This window comes from Cydia pomonella, chromosome 5, assembly GCF_033807575.1.
Source record: "Cydia pomonella isolate Wapato2018A chromosome 5, ilCydPomo1, whole genome shotgun sequence".
Lineage (NCBI taxonomy): Eukaryota > Metazoa > Arthropoda > Insecta > Lepidoptera > Tortricidae > Cydia > Cydia pomonella.
In genome coordinates this window covers 19,958,215-19,969,728 of record NC_084707.1, presented here as the reverse complement: position 1 = coordinate 19,969,728, position 11,514 = coordinate 19,958,215, and the positions used below count along the sequence as shown (strand labels likewise).

The 11,514-nt window shown below is 44.3% G+C and overlaps 1 protein-coding gene across 1 annotated transcript in view; it reads right to left on the bottom strand.

Moving 5' to 3' along the window:
• Positions 1-11,514, bottom strand: part of LOC133518039 (rho-associated protein kinase 2) — a 30,064-nt gene that overhangs the window by 4,846 nt on the left and 13,704 nt on the right. Inside the window, exons 5-12 of the mRNA XM_061851599.1 lie at positions 10,373-10,563; positions 9,060-9,234; positions 8,619-8,776; positions 8,061-8,262; positions 7,540-7,808; positions 4,977-5,134; positions 4,035-4,160; positions 338-548 (exon numbers count right to left, since the gene is read on the bottom strand). Of these exons, the coding sequence (XP_061707583.1) occupies positions 338-548; positions 4,035-4,160; positions 4,977-5,134; positions 7,540-7,808; positions 8,061-8,262; positions 8,619-8,776; positions 9,060-9,234; positions 10,373-10,563 (1,490 nt within the window). The remainder of the gene's footprint in view (positions 1-337; positions 549-4,034; positions 4,161-4,976; positions 5,135-7,539; positions 7,809-8,060; positions 8,263-8,618; positions 8,777-9,059; positions 9,235-10,372; positions 10,564-11,514) is intronic.

Here is an 11,514-nt window from a genome sequence, read left to right as displayed (position 1 = left end):
CTGCAAGCGAAATAAGGCCGGTCAAACAACTAATCTGTAAAGATTTGACATAAAAGCTGGTCCTAATTAGATGGTTATAGAATATGACAAGTTTCTAAGCATGTTGGAAAGTAATAAGTTTCGACGAGAAATTAACGCCCTTAAAGCTGTTTTATAAACCGATTACAGGGTCGCCGAAACTGTCCAATACAAATTTTGACAAAGAAACGAAGTAACCAATATCGGCCGATCATACGGAGCATTTTTCATATTTAGTCCGGCGTACCAAATATGCGTTCTAAAGGGCGTTTCGGCGGCACAGCCCCGAGCGGCACCGGGCGCGGGCGCGCGCACGCACCTGGGCGACAGCTTGGTGTGGTCGTGGTTGGTGTGCGCGGCGCGGTAGCCGTAGCGCTGCACGCGCCGCGCCAGGCGCGCCACCCAGCGGCGCTGCTCGGGCGCGCCGGCCGCCAGCAGCAGCAGCTCCCTGGCGCGGTCGGCGTGCAGCTTGCAGGCCGCCACCGACTCCGCCTCCGACACGTGCTCCGCGTGGATCTTCATGCGGCATCCTGCATACAATCACACGCACGTGTACATGCAAGTGAATAATGTGAATAGAGCTAATGTGAGGCGAGTTGTTCAATCAATCAATCAAAACGACGTTTTTATTCCACCGATTTTTGGCTCATAATCGCAGATATTAAACACGCGTGCACATTCGTGCACAATATCGCCGCGTATGTAATGACCAACTTAGCACATTTGTATCATAATGTACTATTAAGAAATGCAAATATGTAAGAACACTTTATTACAGTTACCAGAGATGTGACTTATTTGAAATACTTGTATTTAAAATGCAAATACAAAATGCAAAATACCTATTTTGTATTTTGTATTTAAATACCTTTTAAAGAAAACTATTTTGTATTTTATTTCAAATAGTTTTTGGGACCTATTTTCTATTTTCAAAATACAAAATACTTTTTATTCGGTGAAGTAAGTTGGAGTTACAATCTCTTCTGACGTTACAATCCTTGCAACTCTCTCATTCTTTTATGGCGACCGGTCTGGCCTAGTGGGTAGTGACCCTGCCTATGAAGCCGATGGTCCCGGGTTCAAATCCTGGTAAGGGCATTTATTTGTGTGATGAACACAGATATTGGTTCCTGAGTCATGGGTGTTTTCTGTTTTTTTTTTTTTTTTATAGTGTATTTATTCACTATGATTTTTTTGAAACAGGGTTTAACACAATAAGCCACTATTGAAAACCTCTAGGGTTTATGTAATCGTTGGCGAGATCGCGCGGACTGATTCGCGTTTGCTTAATACTATTATTACATACTTAGTTATGTTTTCCTGTCGAAGCTGTTATTGTATCTATCGTTTAAATATCGACCTTATGTATATGTATTTAAGTATTTATAAATATTTATCATTGTCTAGTACCCACAACACAAACCTTAATGAGCTTATTACTGTGGGACTTAGTCAATTTGTGTAATAATGTCCTATAATATTTATTTATTATTTTAACATGGAACTGGTGAATCTGTTTAGTAACGCCGTAAATGACCACAAGCGTAGCGAGATATTAAAAATGTGGAATCTTAAGCGTTGCAAGGGTTTCAAGGCACGAGAGGTAAACAAAATTTTTCTGCCCTGGTGAAACACAAACGAGACGTTTTCACCAACCAACGAGAGGTATATACTATACAAATATAAATTAATGCTTTTAATAATTGACCGTTAAAAACCATCACTTAAAAGTCCATTCAACCGTTAAACATGGGGAGACACAAAATTTGCAGTCTAGAGGACTGATATACACATTATTTTTAAATAATAAAGAAAGCCTTTCCAACTTGTAAATTCCGAGCAATACTAACTTTTTAATTCAGACTAGGTATTCACTATTTAAGAGTACCTTTTATCGCAAAGTATTTGTATTTTAAAAAAGCATTTTGAAAATACCTATTTTGTATTTAGTATTTTAAATACAAACTTGAAAACTATTTTGTATTTTGCATTTGAAATAGTATACCAAGGAAGTATTTGTATTTAAATACTTTTTATAAACTATTTTTCACATCTCTGACAGTTACAGGGTATTCTTGTAGATTATAGCCCAGTGTTATATTCTTATTCTATTATTTGTCGTAATTAAACTTTGCGTACATTTTATAGATATAAAATAATTTACAGTTTAGTACAGTGTTAGACTGTATTTTTTTGTTTTTTAATCGGAAAACTAACAGCTTAAGTAACTAAAACTAGGTTAAGCTGAGTATGTAACATTTTTCAGTATTTAAGTAAAGACAATTATCCAAACAATAGAGAAAAATGCTGTAATGCATGGCAATCTGCTTCCGAGAATTTAGTAATTTTTTGCGTTTAAAGCTTTGTACATTTTTGTGTCATCTGCATAGACATATAAGATAAAAAGTAAGGGACCAAGGTGCAATCCTGAAGGTATAGACAAAAAGCATGAAGTATAATCCTTCAAGGGAACCGACTGCGATTGGACAAGTGAGACGTTAGCCACCTACGGAGGTCACTGTGTATACCGAGTTCAAAGAGTTTTTAAGTTATTGTGGTTAATTTTGACAAAACATTTCTAAAAGTCAGTATACACAGCATCCACCTGACAGCCGGAAGATATCCTATTGATAATGAAATCGGTAAAGGTCAGGAGATTTGTATCAACGCTACGACCTTGTCAGAGTTTCTTTAATTCATCTAAAATTACGATTCAAATTGAATAGCACATTTCATTCAACTAATTGGATTACCATCAAATACATTAAAATCCGACCAGAAATATACGATCATTGTCAAGAGGGCGCTGTTATTCTCATGTATAGGGTGACAGTTCAGTTTAATATGAAAAATTTAGTTCCGATTAAATTCCGCAAAATGGCTCGTGATCATATTTTACTGGTCAGGCTTTACATTACATATGTTGATTATCTATTTACATTATAACAATATTAATTATTTGCGTCCTTGTGTTCAATATATTCCTTGACACTATATAAACAGTGTTCTTGCAGAAAGCATGTCATTATCTTCCTTAATGCAGTTGCTTTGAGACATTTTATATTTTCAGGTATTGTTCCTCTCGCATACGCTCGTGTTTCACGACTCATGACGAGTTAGATATTAACTTTTCACATGTATGTGAACTGAGTCCAACAATGAGACGAATCCACGAATTGATATTCCCGCCGAAGTATATAAAGTGCATTTCTCCAAACATAAATTTAAAAATAGTTAAAACTATTTAAGGCAATTTTAAAGCGCTTTTTTTGCAAATCAGTATATCTTAAAAAAAAAGTGGCTGTGACATAATCGGACAGCCAGACGGACATGACGAATCTATAAGGGTTTCGTTTTTTGCCATTTGGCTACGGAACCCTAAAAAGATACTCACACGAACACACAATCTTACAAAATTGTCCTGTAAAAACGAGACATATGGGTCTCTGTCTCTCTCACTTTATCCTACAGCTTGAAATGTTTGCAGTACCGAGCTGTCTAGATGCGGCTTTAATAATTGGCTGTTTGTATTGTTCCTTCTTATTCCTAACATGTTCGTAATAACTATTAAATTATTATTTTTTAAAACCACCTGGAATTTTTGTAAATGCCAACAAAATCCATTTATGCCAAAAATGCCTTACATTACTTTGGAAAAGAGCTGATTGATACTCTTCAAACTGCTGGATCTATTTCTATGAACCATAGCTAAGAACCACCGCAAGTTAACTCGCTTTCACGTAAAAAAGCATAAAAATCGCACAGACGCAAAGAGCACAGACAGACAAACCGACATACATTGGTGTCAACTGTCAAACATATGTAACTCTTCTTTTTGCATCAGGGGTAAAAAAACAATATAATAATAATGAACTTTCTGTCCGCTAAAACAGTATAATAATGATTATATTTTTTGTATTAGAGTTTGATATTAATGAAGATTTTCCCGTAAAATTTCTGCTACAATAATTCGAATATTTCCGAGCATATTGGAGAAAAAGTGAAAATGTACTCACGGCGGCACTCGTAGGCCTGCGGCGGACGGAACATGTGCCACAGCGGGCGCGTGCACACCTCGCACGCCGTCGGGATGTGGTACGTGATGCTGACCAGGTCGTGCCCCTTGTGCTGCACCGTGTTACCTGCCACACAGCAACGATACACTCAAATACTTACAGGGAAAGTGTGTGAACTGTAGGGGGCAGGACAGAAACAGCCTGCCTTTTATTGGTGAAAGTGCCGACTGTTAAGTTTAAGTTTTCGAATTAGGCCACTTAGGCAGATCTTCCCAGTCCTTTCAGCTAGTGCTGCCAGTTGTTTAAAATTATAACCACAAGACGTTAAAGTAATACTAGCTTAGCGATTACTTTTTATCATTCGCTTGATAGTTTTGATGCGTAATGTGAATGCACAAAGCAGCAGCAACTTTAAACTTCTTCATTATTCATCGATTAACGTTCAACGGCGTCGTCAGGATTTAATAAACATTCCTGCAATTTTGCATTTGGAGTTTTGATGTACAGGTTGATTCACGAAAGCTGCAAACAAATGAAATGAAAGAAACTCTCACTGTCCGAGTGACATCCTTGTCGGTATACAGTCAGAGTCACCATTTTATGGGTTAATGTGATACACACAAATATTTCATTCACTCATTCATTCCATTGGTGCCAGCTCTTGTTTGAATTGACCTGAAAAAAGGCGCGACCTGTACGGTAGTTTGTGTGTGTCCGTCCTTACCATGCTGGTCGGTCTGGTCCTGCGGCTGGTCGAGCGCGTCCTGCGGCCGCCGCGCCTCGCCCTCGCCGGCGTACAGCAGCTGGAATACCCGCGGGATGTCCGTCCTTACCATGCTGGTCGGTCTGGTCCTGCGGCTGGTCGAGCGCGTCCTGCGGCCGCCGCGCCTCGCCCTCGCCGGCGTACAGCAGCTGGAATACCCGCGGGATGTCCGTCCTTACCATGCTGGTCGGTCTGGTCCTGCGGCTGGTCGAGCGCGTCCTGCGGCCGCCGCGCCTCGCCCTCGCCGGCGTACAGCAGCTGGAATATCCGCGGGATGTCTTTGGCGTCTGCGCGGATCACGTCGCCCTGCGTCACTGACCGAACGTGGAACACTTTGCTGCAAGAAACAATGTTGGTTTTTCATTATTATATTACGGAATCAATCTCAATAGGAAATTAGGTAATTAAGAGGGGCAAACTGAAAGTATTTATAATAGAAAAAGCTGAAGTAATTAGGCCGTCACTCTTTAGTTTAATGCGTGCTTGAACTTTGTCACGCGATCACGCGTATAAATTTTCATTAAGATAGGACCACCCTGGAACGCTGTGAGCTCATTCTTCCTATGCCTTTTTTGTATGGCGATTTTAGGTCCTTGAAGGTCTCCGGATTAGTTTTTTTTGACATATAAATATTGATGCAAGAATATTTTAACAGTGTCATATAAATACTGAGGGAAAATATAACCGAAGCCTATTGTAAATGTCTGCGCCCACAATTATAATCGTTTAAAATAGTGATAAGAAAAAAGTCTTGGGTCGAAATTGGAATAATGCTCGACGTACATTTTCCAAATTACTAGCAATCCCGAAACACAAGTAACGACCAAATGGCATATATCTCAAAAAAATTACAAAGAGTTATATTTTCATAAATAATATGCCTCTTTTTGTTATATGATCTCTAAGCAGCTTTTTCTAAGAACTGTTAGTGTTGCTCTCGTATTTACTTTACTAACCTATGATGTCGTCGAATGTCGTGTGTCGTCGAATGAAATAGATTACGAGTTCTGGTGACCAACTCCTGACTCCATCATGAGACCCTGGACTTCATCTAGATCGATGGTACTCATCAGGGCAAATCTTTTGAGCCCAAACACGATGGAATTATAATGAGTAGATTAGGAGTTCTAGTGACCAACTCCTGACTCCATCATGAGACCCTGAACATCATCTAGATTGATGGTGCTCGTGAGGGCAAATCTATTGAGCCCAAACACGATGGAATTATGATGAGTAGATTAGGAATTATGGTGACCAACTCCTGACTCCATCATGAGACCCTGGACTTCATCTAGATCGATGGTACTCGTCAGGGCAAATCTTTTGAGCCCAAACACGATGGAATTATAATGAGTAGATTAGGAGTTCTGGTGACCAACTACTGACTCCATCATGAGACCCTGGACTTCATCTAGATTGATGGTGCTCATCAGGGTAAATCTATTGAGCCCAAACTCGATGGAGTTATGATGAGTAGATTAGGAGTTCTGGGGAGTTCTGGTGACCAACTCCTGACTCCGTCATGACACCCTGGACCTCATCTAGATCGATGTTGTTCGTCAGGGCAAATCTTTTGAGCCCAAGCACGATGGAATTATAATGAGTAGATTAGGAGTTCTGGTGACCAACTCCTGACTCCATCATAAGAACCTGGATGGACTTCATTCGGATCAAAAATAATAATACAAACCCTAACGTGATTTCAAATAACACTGAAACTCTATAGCACTAATGTGCGCAAACGATTGGCATCTTGACTAGGCAGCATGGGTGCGTAGCCACCATGCCAATCGACACGACAACGAAACACTATCTGTCTCTCTCTCGTACTAATATGCACAAACGATTGGCATCTTGGCTGGGCAGCATGGGTGCGTAGCCAACATGCCAAACGTTTATGATACGACAAGGAAACACTATCTTTCTCTCTATCGCACTAATATGCGCAATCGATTGGCTTCTTGGCTAGGTATCATGGGTGCGTAGCCAACATGCCAATCGTTTACGATACGACAACGAAACACTATCTGTCTCTCTATCGCACTGATATACTTTATTTATACCTGCAGTCATTTACTAACTTCTTCATTTTCCATTGGTGTGAAAGAGACAGAATAAAGAGCAAGGGCTATAGTGCACTCTGTAGTCTGTACACTTAGTAGTAGTGTACATAAAAAAAACTACTGTGCATATAAAATAAAATAAAGAGTGCCCATATGATATCATATAACACTAAAATTAATGTTGCTTGAAATTATATTGAAAACTATCAAGATTATTCTAGACTGCATTGAAACGCGCGTCGCGTTGCCGGCGCTCGCGTACCGAGCGCCAACGACTCCAAGGATTAAGGGCTCTTAAAATGAAACTTAATTAGGCACAAATTTATGTTTACATGTAGATATAAAAAAACTTTTAAAATTATGATGCTAAAAAGGAGCGAATCTCAGCATGTGTTGCATCACATGCAACACATGCTGATGCATGGACATCTAAATACAATCTATTAAAGTTTGTTTTCACCAACTCAAATCTAAGATAATAATAAGATCCGTAGTATTCTGCTTATCACTCTCAGAGTTATAGAAGATATTTTTCTATAACACCACCACGTATTGCTTGCGCCATCCCTGGCGCCTTATGTTCTGTTTGATAGGCACCGAGAGCCTGCCCTCGAGGGTCTGATCAATTATTTCGCTGTATGGTTATCGCATATCTAACTATAATAACAAATTCACTAACCTCAAATCCAAGATCATAACAGGATCCGTAGTATTCTGCTTATCACTCTCGGAGTTATAGAAGATGATCTTCTTCGATGACACCACCACATATTGCTTGCGCCAACCGTGGCGCCTAATGTTCTGTTTGATGGGCACGGACAGCCAGCCCTCGAGGGTCTGTTCGGTCTCGCCGTCCTCTGCGTCGGCGGAGGACTGGGATGCGGTTTCGCTAGTTAGCGCGGCGAGTTTCTCCTTTAGCTGCTCGATTTCTACATCTTTGCTGTCAACCTGTGAACAGAGTTTGAGATAAGCTTGGTTACTATGCTATTCGATTTCAATACAAAAATACGATGTTACTTAAAAGGTGATTTAGGTACACGAAAAAGTTATAGATGACAGGGACATTTTTAAGATTTGGGTCTGCAGCTCCTCTAATAGCTGCTGCTGCGTGTCCTGCAGGTCGCGCTGCATCTGGGCAACCTGCTGGTCTAACTTGCCCTTTTCGCGGGTGACTTATCGCTTTGTATATATGTATGTTACCTCCATAGCGAGCTTCAGCCGGGTCTGCTGCTCCTCTAGCAGTTGCTGCTGCGTGTCCTGCAGGTCGCGCTGCATCTTGGCGACCTGCTGGTCGAACTTGTCCTTCTCGCGGGTGAGCTCTTGTTGCAGCTTGCGGTAGTCTTTGTCCTTGCGCACTGACATCTTGCTCTTGTTCTTTGTCACGGCCGGGTTCATATCTTTCCTGTCAGGCAGAATTAAAAACATATAAATTTGTATAGCATTAGAGGGAAATAAACAGCTTCCTGTATATGAATACGATCTCCGATAAGTCGAGCTTTATTCATGGGTTTTACCGACAGAAACACTCATAAAGTACATCTCTTTGTAAAACCTTCTCACGCTGGTATAAGTACGCGTGCCTTCAACCAGCCGCTTTTTTCCGTGGAAGCTTGACGGGTTAGTAAAATGGCATTCTAAGCATCATTCCTAATTAGCTCAATTTTAGAGCAAGGCCAGGGAACTTGCATTCTTGACTGACTATTCGTCTTTATTGCACAGGTGATTAGGTACACCAACAGTCAGTTTGAGTAGACTAACCTGTTCATGATCTCGGCCAGCTTGTTGACGGCCTGCTGCTTGAGCATGATCTCCGAGTTGAGCTTCTTGTTGAGCCGCTCCACCTCCTCTTGTACCCGCTGCAAGCTCGCCACGCGCTCTGCCAGCGCCGTGCCGCTGCGCCGCAACTCGTCTACCTCCTGGGGACACAATATCAATATTTAGTAAGTCTGACACTTAACCATTATACAAATTAATCTGGCAATCATGGAAAGTTTATGGCTTAGATTTGGAGGTTTAGGACACGACAACGCCTGGTTCCAAGATCTAGCCAACAACGACAATTCTACTGAGATTGCAGTCTACGTCACCTCCTAGTTTAGCTGCCTCAAATGCGGTTGCAAATTCCATCCCACAGTAGTTTACACGAGAGACGTTATTCCTCACGTACGGATGCTGCTTAAATAAAGAGTCATGTCCTACCTTCCGTTGCAGATCGATGGTGGCGCGGTTCTCATGCTCGCGGTCGCGCAGTCCTTGCACGAGGGAGTCTCGGGCGGCCAACTCGCTGCGGTGCGATGCTAGAGCGTCGCGCATCTCCAGCTCTTTCATGGTCTTTTCCTTTTCGAGCTCGCCGACTGTCTCCTCTGCTATCGATCTGTGGAAAAAGACGTTCAAAGTAAGCGTTGTTTCGAGAATTCTTTTCTAATTTTCGGTGCATAATAATCTGTGTTCGTTTTATGTGGCACAAAAAATACTTGTACAGACAACCTACTATAACTTTCAGATTGGTGATCAATGTTATCAGTGTGGTGGCTATTTGGCTATTAATACCGAGCTGCATAGACTTCAGAGAAACTAAGTAAGTCCTGGTGAAGGCCCGGAGTACAGGTGTCTCTCAGCGAGCCGGGCACTTCGCCGACTTGTGCGGTAAACATCAACCCGCCAGCTGGCGATGGCCTCGGAGTCGGCGCGCGCTATGGCAAGCTGCAGCTGGTGCATGAGGCTGGAGCGCTCCTGCTCAAGGTCCCGCGCGGCACACGTCAGGTGTTGCTAGTCAGCTAGGTTACCTGGCGATGGCCTCTGAGTCGGCGCGCGCTATGGCCAGCTGCAGCTGGTGCATGAGGCTGGAGCGCTCCTGCTCGAGGTCCCGCGCGGCACACGTCAGGTGTTGCTAGTCAGCTAGGTTACCTGGCGATGGCCTCGGAGTCGGCGCGCGCTATGGCCAGCTGCAGCTGGTGCATGAGGCTGGAGCGCTCCTGCTCGAGGTCCCGCGCGGCACACGTCAGGTGTTGCTAGTCAGCTAGGTTACCTGGCGATGGCCTCGAAGTCGGCGCGCGCTATGGCCAGCTGCAGCTGGTGCATGAGGCTGGAGCGCTCCTGCTCGAGGTCCCGCGCGGCACACGTCAGGTGTTGCTAGTCAGCTAGGTTACCTGGCGATGGCCTCGGAGTCGGCGCGCGCTATGGCCAGCTGCAGCTGGTGCATGAGGCTGGAGCGCTCCTGCTCAAGGTCCCGCGCGGCACACGTCAGGTGTTGCTAGTCAGCTAGGTTACCTGGCGATGGCCTCGGAGTCGGCGCGCGCTATGGCCAGCTGCAGCTAGTGCATGAGGCTGGAGCGCTCCTGCTCGAGGTCCCGCGCGGCACACGTCAGGTGTTGCTAGTCAGCTAGGTTACCTGGCGATGGCCTCGGAGTCGGCGCGCGCTATGGCCAGCTGCAACTGGTGCATAAGGCTGGAGCGCTCCTGCTCGAGGTCCCGCGCGGCACACGTCAGGTGTTGCTAGTCAGCTAGGTTACCTGGCGATGGCCTCGGAGTCGGCGCGCGCTATGGCCAGCTGCAACTGGTGCATAAGGCTGGAGCGCTCCTGCTCGAGGTCCCGCGCGGCGCGCGTGCTCTCGTCGAGCTGCGCGCGCACCTCGCTGACCTGCGCGCGATACACGTGGCTGAAGTGTTGCTCGTTCTCCAGCTGCGACCGCAGCTCCTCGCTCTGTACAGAAGGAAATCAATCATTAGCCTCAAGGTCATCACAACTTTTTTTTTATACCACGACGGTGGCAAGCAAGCATACGGCCCGCCTGATGGTAAGCAATCACCGTAGCCTATGGACGCCTGCAACTCCAGAGGTGTTACATGCGCGTTGCCGACCCTTTAAAAATCTGTACACTCCTTTTTTGAAGAACCTCATACTGTAGACCCTCGGGAAAAGCTCGGCAGGTAGCTCATTCCACAACCGGAGCGTGCGCGGGTTCGTGTGCGTGCGTTTAGGTTCTTGGGTGTGAGGATGAACACCCTGACGACGGCGGGCGGTGCGGTGATAGAAAGTAGCCGTGGGCATCATGTCAAACAATTCTTCAGAGCACAGCCCATTGTACAAGAGGTAGAACACACATAAGGAGGCAAAGTCTCTCCTTAGACTTAAAGGTTCAATACCGCTTGTGAGTTTGGGATCGTCGACGATTCGTACAGCACGTCTTTGAACTGAGTCGAAGGGCCCAAGCTGGCATCCAGGTGAAAAAGAAGAAGGAGGTGGAGTATTGCTGGCCCAAAGGTGACAGCAATACTCCATATGGGGTCTGACTTGTGATTTATAAAGTAGCAGTCTTTGCCCTGGAGTAAAGTATCGCTTTGCTTTATTGAGCACACCGAGTTTTTTAGACGCCAGCGCAGCCTTCCCTGCCAGATGACTACGGAATTGGACGTCACTGGAGATGTCGACACCGAGTATCCCAATACTCCCTGACATGGTAAGGGCTGTGCCTTGGAACTGTGGGACCACAGTAAATGGGGTTTTCTTAGCGGTAAACGCGCAAACTTGTGTCTTTGTTGGGTTGAACCGGACTAAATTATCCCGACCCCACACCGAAACTCTGGATAGAGTGCTCTCAATATCCGAAACAAGGTTTTCACGGCTCTCCAGCACCTCAGAACGAGGGATGTT